The sequence below is a fragment of the Amblyomma maculatum genome, chromosome 3, assembly GCF_055883805.1.
Source record: "Amblyomma maculatum isolate TAMU_Amacu chromosome 3, ASM5588380v1, whole genome shotgun sequence".
NCBI classification, from domain to species: domain Eukaryota; kingdom Metazoa; phylum Arthropoda; class Arachnida; order Ixodida; family Ixodidae; genus Amblyomma; species Amblyomma maculatum.
The window spans coordinates 178,139,293-178,156,557 of NC_139346.1; the positions used below are offsets into that span (position 1 = coordinate 178,139,293).

At 41.8% G+C, this 17,265-nt stretch overlaps 1 protein-coding gene across 3 annotated transcripts in view; it reads right to left on the reverse strand.

Annotated features, from left to right (window-relative positions):
• Nucleotides 1-17,265, reverse strand: part of Smg5 (Smg5 nonsense mediated mRNA decay factor) — a 56,569-nt gene that overhangs the window by 38,329 nt on the left and 975 nt on the right. For all 3 annotated transcript variants that reach the window (XM_084598788.1, XM_084598789.1, XM_084598787.1), the window contains exons 2-4: nucleotides 2,526-2,624; nucleotides 2,079-2,199; nucleotides 464-626 (exon numbers count right to left, since the gene is read on the reverse strand). In XM_084598788.1, coding sequence (XP_084454914.1) covers nucleotides 464-626; nucleotides 2,079-2,199; nucleotides 2,526-2,624 — 383 coding nt within the window. The remainder of the gene's footprint in view (nucleotides 1-463; nucleotides 627-2,078; nucleotides 2,200-2,525; nucleotides 2,625-17,265) is intronic.

The following is a 17,265-nucleotide window of genomic DNA, read 5'->3' on the forward strand; positions in this document are numbered from 1 at the left end:
GCACTTCAGACCTGTCATAGCCTCTCATATCACCCGCCAAATAACATAACTATGTACAGCAAAGCATCCAGCTATGATGTACGGCGGTAAAATCACACTCCACCCAGCGGTTTTGTTATAGTGACAGTGCTATCAGTTTTGTTGACCATGGCCAACACAAAACACCGGCATGCTAGTTACATTTTTCTTGCTAAGACTACGCATATGAATGCACATAACATGCAGGGACCCTCGCCTAGACTCTCAGCCCTAGTTTCTGAAGAGAAATAGACAATCTATGGAGTCGTCTCTAATCTTCGGACTAGGACAGTTTGCGCACAGCTCAGCAAGCAGTGGAGAGGAAGGCAGCCGAACAACATCGTGAATTTGCCTCATCTTGCCGATGCCTCCAGAGCAAGCTTCAGTGTTTGACTCAGTCTTCTGACAATCCATTACATGAGGCTGCCTCCAAACGCAAGCTCACCCCTAGGCAGGCCATGGTGTGTCCAGAGTAGTGGCACATCAACATGCGTCTCCAGGTCAAGCCGAGCTTCAGCTTGCACCCTCAGCAACAGATGGTGGTAGTGGCCCAAACCAGACAGCAGGTGGGCTCGAAGCTCAGCCACATACTCCTCGTCAGTGGAAGCCTGGGGTCGGGTGAAATGGGCCGCATACACTGGTCGCTCTTTTAAATATGGCAGCTTCATGCCCTCACCATCACTCGTTTCAGCATATCAGTTACCACCTCCTTCAATAGGATCTCCCAGCTCATTTGTTTTTTTTTGTACTCACTAGAACTGAATAAGCAAAGCACTCTCCTCAAGGTGACATGGACTGGCTCCTACTTGTACCTATGATAAAGATAAGGTAGCGAGTACGAAATTCTTAACAGCATCAATGGGAAGCCTCAAATCTGCAGCCATCTCTTCTACAAGAGGACTTACCGTTTGTCACGAAAACAACTCTTCGGTCACAATGTTGGTTAGTGAACTGAAGATTCCCCTTTGCCCTTACTCATTTTTGCTGCCTACTGCCTTCCAAGCAGCGCGGTGCCAAGATATCCCAGGGCAGTTTGTGACTGCAAAAAGCATGTCACTAGTGCGTATGCAATATGTTCTTGCTTGTAGGCTACAGATGAGCTTATCACTGCCATTTTTTATATGGAAAGTTATCAATATATGGAACAATATACAGTAAAACCTCGTTACAAGAGACATTCAAAGGACCCGAAAAAGATTCCTCTTGAACCAAGGTCTCTTATAGGCAAAAATTCTTACTAACTTGTATGTGTGGCAGTTTAGATTTCCTTATCTAAATTCTGTTCCATATCAGTATCCTTTTTTGTTGCAATATGTCGGGAACCGAGGAGGAGTGCCTCCTCTTGACAGGGAAGTCAAAATGTCCCCACTGTTTCAGCCACTGTCATCACATTCCTGTGCGACTGAAACAACAGGGACATTTTAATTTCTAAGTCAAGAGGAGGCACTTTCCTTCTTGGCTCCCGACATATTGCAACAAAACAGGACACTGATATAAAACAGAATTTAGATAAGGAAATCTAAACTGCCACACATACGAGTTCGTACGAGTCAGCTGCGTTGCATGAGCCCACCTGGATTAATTGTCTCTTATAAATAGTGAAGAAGTTACTTTAGTGACCTGCAAAAGTTGCCCTCAGTAAGAGTGTCTCTTGTAACCATGTCTTGTGTATGCAATGTTGTTATTATGGCAAATATAGGAAAACCAACCAAACCATTTTCACGTGTCTCTTATAATCGAGTGTCTCTTGTGAAGAGATTGTAGTGGCACGGGCAGAGGCATATTATTTTATATTTTTTTTGGTAGCCTCACCATAATATATGCACTGTATAAGAGTTTGAGTGTACACTGCTGTAGAGGGTACACTGAGTATAAACTACACCAGAAAGTGCAGCCTGAAATGGTCCAGTGGTGAAGCAACAGTGCGCAAATATTCTAAGGCCACGAGATCAAAAAAGGGGCCCCATTAAACATCTGCTTCACAAAATCTCGTAGAAAAAAAGTTATGCCTGCCTATGCAATATGGCTACGCATGGCGGAAACACACAAACATGCAATACCTTGGTAGCCTTGAAGTGCTGCACGACATCATAGTAAACCTTGCGCCAGGTGAGTTCTTCTGCTTGACGGCCATACTCCAGGGGAGCAGTGAATAGGAGACGCTCACAGTAGTCCTTCAGCCTGCACACACAAACACATACTGAAGGGGTACGGACGGCATTGCTGTGGGTACCAGTGCAAAAAAAAAAAAAAAAAAAAAAAAAAAAAGAAGAAATTCCAATCAATTGTGCAGTTATTAGCTGATGGCGAAAATTTCGAGCTGTCAATTAGTGCAGTGAGCTTCAGTGCTGAGCTCAACCATTTTTAAAGACACTCAGCAACATTGATACCCCCCCCCCCCTCAGATGACAATAATGCTTGCTTGTAGTGAGTACTGGCTTCCTCCTCCATATGTCCAGAGTAGACTGTCAGCACCGTTTCCCCCTTTTAAAGAGTGTGGCACATACCTTGCCCTGAGTTGTGTCACCTCTGGAGCCACATAGGCCTCAAAGGAGGAAGCACCACGAAGCCACTCCTCCAAGCGCCGAACTGCTTCCGAGGCACTCCTGCAAAGGGGGCACCAACACAGAAAGGTCTGACTCACATACAGGACTCTGTGCAATATGGCTCAGACCAAATATGGCGTCAAATGAAACTTATGGCCCCTTATAGCTGGCAGCAAGTAAGGGTTACTATGGCAGTCGGTTTCCTCAGACGCAAAAAGCATTTCGTGACCAAATGATGGTAAACAACCAGCCTTTGGATTTGGGTATGTGGCTTTCCTTTTGTAATTGATGGTTCTTAAGGGAAAAAACTTTCTTAAGTTTCCTAGCCGAATTACGCAAGTACCCGTAGTCTATTATCCTTGACGAAGATTTCTCTCCACAATGTAAGCCTCATTGTTTCTTCCACATTCCCAACCACGTCGGCTGTCTTTCCTGTTACTACCGCGTCTCCGGCAACCGAATCGCCATCAAGCAATCGTTGAGGCAGGAAGTTAAGTGCCTGTTCGAAAGTTATTCCAGCCTGATACTGTGGTTGGAGCACCGCATAAAATAGAACATGTTCTGTAGTCTCTTCTGCCTGCTGGCCTACCACACACATAACGTCTGTTCTGTCTGCTTTTCCGTCAGCCGCACTTAGCCCACCAAAGCTTGAATTGAATTTTCTTTTCTCACCAGTTTCAGTTTTGATAGCCGAGATAGCTGTGAAGCCACGATCATGTCTTGATGCACGGCATGAAAAAACAGCGATATAATCGCCCATTCTTCACTTGTAGTGGTTCCTGATCTTGAGGCAGGCTGGCTTTATCATTGTAGTGAATTTAAACGACAGAGCAATGATTATATCGCTGTATTTTAATCCCTCGCGGGACTTGACTTGAATGTGACGTCGCAGCATTAGGCTGCGACGTTGAAACCTGTTGAAACCGAAACTGGTGAGAAAAGAAATTCGATTATAAATTATTCAGCTGTCGTAGATGAATGTGACATTGTGATCCGTGTACAGTTATGTCTTAGGCATCATTACAAATGATAAAACACAAACTAAAAAATTCGGTGTCTATAGTCCTTTAAGTGATAGCTTACACACAGCTAGCTCGGTTGAAAATGCATCAGTATAGTAATAGTAGCAGTAGTAGTCTGCACCACGTGTCAGAAATAAACGGGGGCTGCATACAAAATTATACCATGGTAATTTGTGGTTCGAGTGATTGATGATTGATCGGTGTGTAATAGGTGATGATGAGTTAATGAAATTGGTTTATTGGTTTGGTTTGTGGGGTTTAACGTCCCAAAGCGACTCAGGCTATGAGGGACGCCGTAGTGGAGGACTCCAGAAAATTCGACCACCTGGGAGTTTGGTTTATTGGGTTTAACTTCCCAAAGAGACTCAGGCTATGAGAAACGCCGTAATGGAGGGTTTCGGATATTTCGACCACCAGGGATTCAACAAATATAAAAAAAGAGAAAAAAATTGGAAAAAGAAAGAGCGAGATTCCAAAGTGTCCAAATGCTCACAATGCAACGCCGATGCTTGATGATGCTAACTTAGTGTAATTGATCAATTAATCAAATGAAAATTGAAAGAAGGGATTCAATGGCGTCAAAATGACCAGAATGAAAGGCAAATATGCTCCTTTAGAGTAACTAATCAATCAATTACCTGAAAGAATGAAAAACCAATGCTCAATGATGCTGATTAATATAATTTAGAATATGCAAGTGAATAATTAACTAACTCAAATAGTTGGAAAAAGGGGCTTAAAAGGTTCAAGCTGCTCAGAATGGAAAGCTAATGCTTGCTGATGGCAAGTATCGCTGTATAAAAATGAAAAATAAAGAAGTTAATAAGTTTAATACATCGTCCTTGTGTTTGAAACGCTCTCACATCATACCCTTAATAGTGGAGCTTTCGACTTACTATGAGGTGTGGAGCATATAGAAATATTACATAGGTAATGACTCATAGTTACGTGACTCGTAGTCATAATGCAATGTAGCATGACTCAGCCTTGTCAGTTCAGTTCAGTTCAGGCGTTCAGTCGTGTCCGACTCTTCGTGACCCTATGGACCACGTCACGCCACGCTTTCCGGTCTCTCACTATCTTCTTAACATCACATAGCTTCATCTGCAATGCCTCGAGAATGCCATCTAACCATCGCGTTCGCTGCCTACCCCTTCTCCGGCGACCCTCAACCTTTCCCAACATCAAATCTTTCTCCAGCGACTCCTCTCTTCTCATCAGATGACCAAAGTAGCTGAGCTTTAACTTTAGAATTTGACCCTCCAATGAGCAGTCAGGGTTTATGGTCGACAATATCGACTGATTTGATCTTCTGGCAGTCCAAGGAACTCTTAAGAGTCTTCGCCTTGTCAGCCATGACTAATGATTCATATTCATAATGCAAGTAGCACGACTTAAAACTTAAAAGCTAGCGTACTGCAAGCTGTGTGCAAACCTTATGCATAGCCATGACCCATAGTGATAATTAGGACTCATGACCAGTGGTAATAAAACAAATTAGCAGCCTCAGCAATTTTCACAATGATCAGCCTGACTATACCCACAGCAGGGCAGAGACTGCCATTACTGCTCCAACTAATTCAGTTCTGTGTCAGCTGCGTCCATCTGATCCCAGCAAACTTACTAATCTCATCCCGTCCAGCTAACTTTCTGTTGCCCTGTGTTACGCATGTCTTCACTTGGAATCTAGTCTGCTACCTTTAGGGAACAACTATTATCTTGCATTCGCATTACATGTCTGACCCATGCTCATTTCGACCAGAAAGCCATTAACTCATGTTTGTTCCCTGACCCGCTTTGCACGCTTTCTGTCTGTTAACGTACACCCCAATTTTCCATTCCATAGCATTCTGTGTTGTCCTCAGTTGAACCCTATTCATAAGACTCGGCGCTTCTGCCCTTCATGTGAGCAGCAGTACGTTGCAGCTATTGTATACTTTCCACTTGAAGGATACTGGTAAGCTGCCATTCATGATCTGAGAATTCTTGCCAAATACACTCCATCCAAATCTGTTTCAATTCCCCTTCATTGTCCTGATCTGTGGCCATTAACTGTCCTTGATTGATGTTTATTGACAAAGGTCGGCAATTAGTGTAGTGCAATCATACTCCATAGGGATTAATCCTTGAACTTTATGCTACAAGTTCAAGTTAATTATGGAATAGCTTACATAGAGTATGATTGTACTATTCCATGATATAACTTGAACTTGTAGCAAAAAGTTCAAGAAATAATCTCAATTAACTAAGACCAACAATTAGTGAGCTGGAATCATACTTGACATAAGCTATCCCATGATACATGGCTTGGCGTTGTACCCTAAAGTTCAATTGTTAATCATAATTAAATAATTAAGTTATTAACTAAACCGGCAATTAGTGTAGAGCAACATACCCAGTATAAACTATCCAATGATATATGACGACGTTATACCATGAAGGCCAATATTTAATGACAGCGAATTAACATCAAATAATTAATAACTGCAAATAGTCAAGTACAATTATACTCGACGTAAGCTATTTGATGATATATGACTACAACATATAATTCATTTTTATTCACAATCAACTAATTAACCGTTGAATAGTTAGTACCAACAATATTTAGTGCAATTATACTCGACGTAATCTTTTCATTGATAATCAATTGTGGTATTTACTTCAAGATAAAACACAGCTACTGCTAACACTTTGTATACACACGTGTAAACAATGCTCACCAGCCAAGTAATGCTAGGCATGAAAACAATGCATCGGCAAACGATACTTCCTACTAAAAATGTCATTTTGGTTTAATTATAAAGCTGTTTTTGCTACTCAAACTCCCAGCTTTGTCATCCCCTGGAGGCGATGCCATTGTCTTCGCAACGGATGTCACAGGTAGCCAATGAATTCGGTAGGCCCAATTCATGAGTGCGATGATGCTTTTAATTAAATATGTAACAAAATACCATGCCTATTACAGTAATAGGCAATGTGCTGGTCGTAGGATTGTGTTGCCGAATGCAACCTTCGTATAAGACATCAACATGAGGAAATCGGGGCTTTAGGGAGAAAAAAGTATTTTTATGCTTTCAAGTGGCCGAAAAGGTTTTTGTTTTTTTTTCAGTTCATGGGGATTTCTTGGCCTGAGGCTTACAATCAGGGTTGCCAGGTTTGGCGATTTCTCGCCAAATTGGCTACTTTTAGTGGCTTCTGGCGACAAAAAATTGAGATTGGCGACTTGACTACCTTTCGGAGACTTTTTCAGCTAATAATTCGTACATCGCTGAGTTTTCCCAACATGTCACATGCACTTTAAAATTGAATTGGTTGCTATTTGGAGTTTATTACATCGGGTCAGAATACAATAAAATGCACTGCAGAAGGTGTGAAGCTGCTCATCCTACCCTTGCCCAATGCAGAACCAGAACGCGTGTTTTCTGCTGAGGCCCGTGTTATAAAATAAAATGTCAAACTGCTTGTTGCGATACTGAAGATAAAGTTTCGATTGCGCATAAATGGCGCCACCAGCTCTACGCTTGACAATGCTGACTTGTTTGCATTCACTTTAACTCATCTGTGTGTTACAATGTGCATCACAACATTGTATCTGGTCAAGACTTTCTTTCTAGTTCTTTTACACCCGTCAGCACGACGGCCTAGTCATTTTAACATATATTTACACAAGAATATGTGATAATATCTTTTTTTTCTATTCCTGCTTTTTGCAGTGCGTATACAGTGTATACAGAAAAATAAAGAACATTTGCTTTGTTCTTTATTTTACATAAAAACTAACTTATTGATCTTCCCATACAGTGAAGAAGTAAGTAAGTAAGTAAGTTTATTATAAGCTAATAGCGTTTCACATTCATTGCCTATCCACGTAAGTATGCATGCTTGTAGGCGGACAGGGCAGTCCAACAGATATGTCACTTATAAACGCGAAAATGTAGCGCAGATCTCCACTTTACAAAACATTTTAGGGCACTGCAAGCAGCGGAAAAAACTGAAACAGAAAATCCTTTGACACTGACAGCATTTGAAAAGAATATACAACCTCTGTACATATACTCAAGAAGCAGCATAAATTAACTGTTCAATAATAATAATAATAATAAAAGAAAGCGAGAAAAAAAAAAAAAACAAGACAAAAAAAGAAAAGAAAAAAGAAACAAACAAGAACGTAACACAACTCTTACTGCATCCAAGCCACCATATCACAAATATCTGCACCCCCCCCCCCCCCCCCCCCTCGAGATCACAGACACCAAGCGGGATCTCTTGAAGGATACATTTATTCGGCTCCCACAATCCCACCAGGCAGAAACCATGAAAACAGTCAGTCGGAATACGAAAATCCATAAAGAGCCCATGATCAGGGGATGAAAAATGCAATAGCAACACTCTTACCACACTAGATGCACGAAGAAAGACAACAGACTAATTAGCAAGTGACCAGAGCAAAACGCAAATCACAATAGAAAGCACACTTCGAAGCAACGAAACACACACACAAAAAATAAATAAAAATAAAGTAACCATTTATTTAACCATTTCTACTGGATATTTCCCCAAACCCATTCGTACACCTTACATTTGGCAAATGTAACGGATGTTATATCTGGATCCACCGCAAACTTATTGAAGTAAAATGGAATGTAAAATTCCTTCGTTCGTTTACCGTAGTTTTTGCACACTCTTGGCACGACAAGTTTCTATAGCACGAAGGTCGCATGTTTTTATATTCTTTGTTTTGAATTCCCTGTGGAAGAAATGGCTCGTGAGTTTCTGCACTTAAGTACTGAGTACTGTCTCATAATTTCTGCAATATCTTTACTCTGCGTGCTAGTTCCATAAACTATGTTTCGTGCTATCTTCTTTAATATTGCGTTTAAGACATTCAACTTATATTGCGCAGCCTACCCAAAGACTGCTGCGCAGTATCTGAGTGTTGATTCCCCAAGTGCCTTATATATGTTTCTGTGTAATGCTATACTGCAGACTGATCTTAATCTGTATATAACAGCGGAAACAGCTCTTAATCGTTTCGCTAGGTATTCAATGTGGGATGTCCAAGAGAAGTGCTCATCAAAATATAATCCTATACACTTAACGTTTTTAGAGATGGCGACTTCGGGACAATTACAGTTTCGTCAATTGTCGCTGCGCATGTAAAGTTTGGATGACACAACAATTTTCCTATAAGGACTGTGGAAGCAAATTAACTGGGTTTTTTGTTTGTTAAGGTTAATGAAATTGTTATTAAACCATGTCATGACTTTACAGATATCTTGCTGCAATAAACCCATCCCTTTATTATACTTCGGTCCAGCCAGGATTAGTGCCGTGTCAGCATACTGATACAAACTGGAATGTAGATGCAGCTGCATAATATCATTTATGTACAAATTAAAAAAAAAAAACGGTCCTAGGACAGGTCCCTGTGGAACACCATATTTTATGGGAAGTAAAGCACTGTTAACTCCATTTATCCTAACAGCTTGTTGTCTGTCCTTGAAGTAGTCATCAAATAGCTGCCTGTATGGTCCGTGGAATCCCATCAGATATAATTTTTCAATTAATAAACTATGGTCAATGGTATCAAACGCTTTTTTGAGATCTAAGAAAAGCGCCAGGGCAATTTTTTTATTGCCTATGGCTTTGTTCACATTCTCCACAAAATCTTCAAGTAGTGTGGTGGTGCTTTTCCCATATACAAAACCATGCTGCGACTCAAACAGGTGGTGCTTACTACAAAATGAAGTCATCCGCTTATATATTACTTTCTCTAGGACACATTCTAGATACGATAGAATGGCTATAGGTCTATAATTTAAACACTGTTGCTTGTCACTGTCTTTATAATCAGGCCTTATTAACGATACCTTCATTTGACACGAGATTTTAGCAGTACGCATGATTTCTTATAGTATATACAATATGACAGCTTTAAGTTTATCATAATTGATGATTAGGTCTCTAACCCTAATTCCATCATACCTTGGTGGCCTTGTTAAAGATAGCTTAGTTAGAGCCTCCTTTACTTCTATGTCGGTAAGCTCAGTCATATATGCTGAATGTATATTTGAAGGAAGAACTATGTGCGCCTTCTGTGTATGGATATCACGCTGTCGAAGAGATTCTGCTATATTGGCAAAAGCATAGTTGAATTCATTACTCAACTCTTCTAGAAGTGATAGGGAAAGTTGTGCTTTCCACATCACATACCCGACGACTGTTTATCGCCAGGCCAGCTGTGCTTTTCGCGGCGTGTTGGGGTACGAGTTTTGAACAACCCAGTCCGAGGCCAGCCGGTTCCAAATCCTGAATCATCAGGACCATAGTGGGCGCATACAAGAAGGCACCTACTTTGTGAGCATCTGGAATGGAGATATTTTTATTTCCGATCACCTATAAAAAGCGTCGTTTTTCCTTGTGGCCACCTAGAATCCTGGCTGTTTTCTGTTACGATCGGCCCGAATAATGGCAATTTTGGTTAGCTGATACTAATACACAGCATAAATTCTTTAATACAGGTAGCGATTTAAAAAACATGTCACTAATGCTCCTTGGCGACTTTTTTGGGCTACTTAATTGTTATATTGTTTCGTTTTCGGTTTGAATTCTTTATTCCCCAGGGGGCGTTTCTGTTGTTTGTTATATATGTGAGTGTGTGTTGGAATAAACGGGGTGTGTTCGTTTGGGACGGCTGGACTTTGCTTCCACCTTCGAAAACACCACAATAATGAAATGTCTGGGCCCGTTGGAGACTTTTTTTGAGACATTTTTGGGGCTTTTCTTCCCCGAGGACCTGGCAACCCTGTGTATGATTAAGGTACCCCTTTCTGTAGAAGCGAAAACATTGATGATGCTGCAGCTACCTGGCAAAAAATAATGCATACACGTGCCAGTTGCCTTCTAAAAAGCAAGCGCTAAATGACCAGCTGCAATTGCCAACAATGTTAAGCCCCACTTTATTGTGGGTGTGCTGCATTGGGTGATCAATCACTTCAACAGAATATTGGCTGTTTTCGTTTTTTTTTTTTCATTTACCCTGCCTTTGCTATACAAGCTCATCCCCTATGTGATCACGGTGACGCGCCTCAGCCAATATATGAGACAATCCACGCTACCCGCAGTTACAATGTGCCAGCATCTCTTTTTTATATTGCTTTATCAGCTGAATTCATACTTTAACGAGACATTATTTAGGTTCCTGTGTCGCAGAAAATCCGGCGTTGTCGTCTTTGGCTGTGAATGAAAAATCCCGATGGAACAATAAAGTTCAAGAGAAGGTTGAAATGTTCACATTGACACTAAATTTCACAAGGAAGTTCCGTAATGAAAGAAAAATAATTTAAATAACTGAGTGTAAACGAAAACTGAGTCAACATTGTAGAGCCCTGCTTCAGGGACCTTTAAAGGCAGCGACGCGCCGCATTGTATTTGAAGGGCGTGCCACTTCCCGGCACCCCCTTCCTTCAACTGCAGACCGATCCCCAATCGGTCTCCACTCGGACCCCATAAAACGAGGCGTGCCGGCACCTCGCGCTCTCTTTTGTTTCCTGCTGCCCACTCCTTGGCTGCTCTCCCAACGACGACCCCCTGACTCCCCGCATCTGCATGAACGGACCTGCCTGCCCTCTGTAAGATAAAGATGTCTGTTTCACAGCCCGCTGTGCGTGTGTGTCTAGTGTCTCCCTCGGGCAAAGGAATTGCCCACAACTTTGAATGCGAGTGGAAGTCAGATTCAGGACTTTCGTGTTGCAAGACAGACACACTGCTCACGGGCCACAAAGGCTCGCTGGTTCAAGCTGAATAAAAGTAGAGCTACTGAATGCGCGCTGCAAACAGTGTCCGACAATGCAACTGTGTTCTGGTCTTTAAGGTGACGCTTAATTAAGAGTCTCCATGTTTTTCAAATGATCCCCCATGGTATTAGCCCTCACGATGGACTAAATCGTGCCGATGACACGTATCATAGCATTTACAGTTGGAAATGAGTAATACTCCAGTCAAGTGTACACGTTAAAGTACACTTATGGAGAGTGCACTTCGCAGCTCGAGAGACACTTTATGCTATGCAGTGCTAAACTGAAACTAAACTGGAAAGTGGAGTGCACTTGTATTAGCACTTGTTGGTACGAAACCGGCAACTGAAAGACATATTTGAAAAACGAAATTGGAAACTCCAAGTTCCAAACTCCAGTTCAATGAACTGCTTTTTATAGTAAAAGACACAAAAATGCTTAATATTTGGCACCAGGCCATGATTCGGAGACCCCACATAAACACGATGAACAACAAACACTGGCCCCTAACTGAAAATGGCGTCGCCGCAGTGGCGCACCACGCTTGATTTGGAAGTTGCGTACACGGTTACATCATGCTTTTGTTATTTGATATTTTGCTAATCGCTATTATAAAACAATTCCTCAAATAAAAATATGCACAAAATATGTAAAATCAACTTGGATACATATCTTATTACATAATACATTTTTGGTGAAGAAATTTCTGCCAGCGAGGCTATGCACTCAGCCCTCAAAGTCTGTTTTGCGAATGCACTCCGACCTGAGTACACACTTTGGCAAGTGCGCTTTTACGCGCTTAGCAGCGGTAGAGTGCACTTTTCGCAAGTGACACTCGCCGTAACAGCACTTTATTTTGCACGCTTGACAGGGGTATAAAACACTATAAAGTGGGCACTTAAGACCTTCGATAAATCCTGCGCTTCACTTACGCACTTAGGTAAAAGGACGAAATTATCTTGAGATACGGCTTTCAATAAGCACCATTAAATGTATGTACCATGCAGTTAGAGCAGCGTGTTTCATTCATTTAACCTTGTAACTGGTGCTCATAGTATGCGTTGCTACTTTGCACTGAAGACTTGTGAAATAATTTGAAAAATTAATCACCGTGAAAATATGCAGCTTGCACTCAATAAATGAAATATTACAGGTTTATGCAGTAACCAATACATTTTGTTCACCTAGAAGCGAATGGTAGCGATCGTCAGAAAATTCATGATGACGCGCCAACGACAGATGACGGAGCCCTGCAACATGATTTGAGTGCATTGTTTTGCTTGCTTGTAGCAATTGTTGACTTATGGCAATGCTATTACCACCTGCCATAACATGAATATTTTGGTATTTGATATTTTAATCTGCTCGAGAACCAAAATCATGGTACTGACGGTGTCGGCACACAGTGGTGGTTCTTTGCAGCGGATATGATGTCAACTGGCGCATGTTTGATGACTGAATAAACAGCAAATGCACTGCATCTGTGTCCATTAGAAAATATTTATTATGTCGCTTTGCTTTCCAACATGTTTGCTTTACACAAGGGCACAGCAAAGCAACGTGACACAAAAGCATCAATAGATGCGCTGGTTACTACTTTGCATCAAAGACTTTCACGACCTATACATATGGACAGCTACCTATGGCTACGCAAGCAAAGTTAGACAGGAACGAATTGAACGACCTTGCGCCAATCGCTCCTCGCTATTGCAGGATGCCTGCGGACAGAGAGAAAGGGGCGGTCAAGGGGCGGGCTCATGAGAAAAGCACAATATTTGGTGGTGCATGGTGACAAAGGAATGCCTCCTTCCCTTTCCTGCTCCTTTATTCCTTATTCTATTTCTGCAAGGTATCCACGTGGTTTTAGTCATGGGAAGAGATTTTTGTTGTTGTGTTGGGTTTAAAAGAAGAGGAGACAGAAAAGAAGAGGAGACAGGACAGTTGTAAGAAAGGAGATAGGAAAGTGAAAGATGGCAGGGAGGATAGGAAAGGGCAACTGCCGATTTCCCCCGGGTGGGGCCCTTTCCTATCCTCCCTGCCATCTTTCACTTTCCTATCTCCTTTCTTAAAACTGTCCTGCCTTTTCTTCTTTTCTTAGTTTTTTCCTTCTTCCAGGCGGCAAGGGTTAACCTTGTGTGGCTAACCACTCTGCGTTATGTCATATTTGGATATAGTCGAGGTGTACAGCTGGCGTAGGCAGGGCTGCTTCCAAGTTCTTGCCGCGTCCCCTCGTTGGGCTCCGTGGTGGGTGGCTGCCACCCCGGCCAAAGAACAAAGCTTTTTTTATGGCTACTCTCTACTACTAAATGATCAGCCTCAGAAACGAGGTCGCACCGACGTCACAGCTCAATTCTTTCAAACCAACGGCATGAACTTTTCATGCTACCATGCCATGGAAGAGAGGTCGTCAAGTTTAGCGAAAACATGTCACGGCAAACAGGAAACCATAAGAAGCCGCCATTAGCGACGTTGTAGTGACATGCTCGTTTAGACTGTTTCGACTGATCCCACTGCGTGTCGTCATGGGGTGAATGAAATGGGAAAAAGAAAGACTGGGAAAACTGAGTCGAGGCCAATGCTTGCATTTTGAAAATTCATTCCTTAATAACACCAGTTCTAGTGCACCGATTCCTGTAATTCGGTTTGATTCGGTATCTGCGTGACATAAATCCTTCATCTAAGGCATAGCGGACAAGCATTGCAAAGCCCCCGTTTGTTAATCTCAACAATACTGTCAAGCCACCCTTATGTAAAACCCCGTAATCCTGGGATCTTTGAGGTATTGGAAATAAATAAATAAATAAAATAAAAAATGCTTCCATATCACAATATAAAAGAGGAATGACAAGCGCCTGAACAGGAAGTGAGCTCAAACAGCACGCTCTCGGTCATACTGCTTGCCAAGCTGGGGCGAGTAAATGCAATCTTCAATGTGTTTTTTTTTATATAGCTTTTGAACATTTATCAAAGGATAACCTACTTCTGAAGGTGCTCCGCAGTTTGTGCCACAGTGCACTGGCAGCAGATGCTGCTTATGCAACCATGCAAACGTCGTGGGAAAATGAATTTATGATGAGACGACTGCATGCAACACACAGCTAGCAGACGAAGCAGCCGGCTCCGCTCCCTTATGTACTTATCGGCTCCACCCAAGCGGCGTGGCCCCACTGGTTTTAAAGCAATATGCGCCTGATGCAAGTGCATATAGAAGCAATGCGATACAAGCACAAAGACACCCGGAACTGGTGCTTCGCATGACCTGCCACTTAGCATTATTGTGTGGCCCAGTCGGAGGCAATGACGCTTTGAAAGCAGTGACTGTGTTACAGCTACAAGTGGATGACCCTGTACCTCCTATTGTATGCTGAGGAAATAAAGACTTTGCCAAACTCTATTCCAGTCTGTCAATGCTAAACTACCAAGCAAAACCATGCCAAACAGTGCTTTTGCAAACTTAACCGGCTTAGGTAGAGTTAAACCCGAGCTAATTATTGTGCCTTAACAGCAGCACCAACCCAGAAAACTCTTTTTGCATCTTTTGGTCTTTTTCAACTTGGTTACGGCATATTTTTGTATTTATTTAATTCATACCGGATCAAAACATACCTACATCATTAATGAAATTGAAAACATCACGGGGACACATAGCTATGAATGAGAGTAAATAAAAATAATTGCAGCTTAACACTTTTGCATTAGTTTGAATCATAAATGCAGATAAACAAGAATACTTTTTCCACAAGTGAGAATTATGTGAAATAATAAATGAACAGGATTAAAAACAATGCACGCCGAGCGACTAAGTGCCAACTGTACACTTTTCTTGACTATTTCTATTCCTTTGTCTCTAGGGTTAACAAGGAAGTAAAATATCCACCATGAAGCTCAGCTGCATTACAGCGAAGACGTTATTGTTCACACTTTTCTGCCGCCCTGCAAATGCAACAGGTGTGTTGTGTAAGAAATAAAATGAGATCATATGGACCATTTATTCTTTGCTGTTATTTTTGACTGACTGTTTGCAAAGAAAGCAACCTATATTTGCAACTTGTACATATTTAAAAGGACACAAAGCAATGCATACATGCAATAAATAATGCTTTTATTGCAAATGAATTATTCAAAAGGCAAGATGAAACAATAGAAAGGCAGGACTAAGCTCACATATGCCCCATTGTCAGTTACAGTTTCCTTTACGGGGAAAAAAAAAAAGAATCTAATTGTGGGAGTTTAACATTCTAAAGCGACATATGGGCTGAGGGAAGTCACAGTGGAAGTCTCTAGAATAATCAGAACCCCTGGGGTTCTTTCACATGCACAAGCAATGCAAGCACACATACTCATTTAGTGCTTTGCCTCCCTCGCAATGTGGCTGCCGCGGCTGGGATTGACCTGCACACTGGGTTCTGCCCTTCAGTAGCCAGCTCTGACCACCGAGACACAGTGGTAGCACTAAGCCAAAGCAACCTCACCAACCACACTTATCAGAAGCACTAGCGTGCTTATGATCATTCTCTGGAGTTCCTAATGGTCTGGTGACTTTTGGGTTCTTAGCAGCCAACTTTATTTCAATTTTTGGTCCTCACACTCAAGATGACATGTCTTGTCCCGGCAAGGTAAAAAGAAGCAATAAAGGCCATTGAATTAAAAGTTGCACTGGCCATAGTGTCTCTTCATTTCCATGTTTTTATCTTCTCTCAATGAAAATGTAGACGGACAGTAAAGAGGTAGATATAACAATTTTTTATATTAGCTGTAAACTTCTAAACATCATTCAGCCTCCCCCATGGTGTGATACATAAAAATTTCTAATAGTCAGCAGCCTGCCAAAGCAATCAATTTAGCTGCACACTCGCTCTGCAATGCTGGAGGTCAGCTAATAAGTGAACTCCTCCCTCCTTTCGAGAAACCCGCATTGTATAGTAAGCCACATTCAACAACCGCAGTATATTTCTAAAGGCGAGCACGCACAGTGAATTTCATTCTACCTCTGGGCACAATGCGATGAATGAAGATCTTGTTCATGCGTCACACAAGTGATGCTGCTATGGTATCAACAACGAACAGAACAATACCAGCAAAATACCTTTGTGCTACCATTCACATAATAAATAAAGTTTCAGCATAGGCAGAGTTGATTGGAAGAAGCCAAGCAAAGTGCCTGAACACATTTCTCAAAAGGGTAAATGCCATTATGTTAATATCAAGGAAAACGAATGGTGGAGAGAAAAAGTAATGTGCGGTGTAAGGTATGCAAGCAGCAACTTAACTGAGCTGCAAGGTGTAAACTCCCAGTGTAACAATACAGAAGTTAGAAGATAACTTTACTATGGATGATTATCTGGCTCTGCACACAAGACTACATGTGGTAAAAGATGTGCATATGAGTAACAGCTCTTTGTAGCTCTCAGCCATCATCAAATATGGCAATCAAGAGATGTTGCTTTGGAATATTTATGAGACTATACAAGGTAATGATGGGGTACATGATTATTACAAAACCAGCCACTATTATTTTTATGGTTGGTGTAAACAATCACCTTTGAAAGGTAGTTGTGGAGCATACAAACAGAAACAACTTGTTGTTGCGGCTGTAGGAAGAAGGAAAAGAAAATAGAGAAGAAAGAAAAGGAAGAGGGAGAGAAAGACGCGCGCCGCAACAACGGCCGTCGTCCAGCAACCGAAACGGTGGCGGGTGCAATGACGGCCTACAATAGATAAAAATTTTATGGCAGGCTAGCCCCCGCCGCAAGCGGCGGTGACCTACCTGTCCCAACCCCATCAGGGGAGTCCCAGAAACAACTTATCAAGCAAATACAGAACTTTTAATGCGGGCAAGAACGCTGCATGGCGAACGCTACCGGGCTGCTATATTAGTTT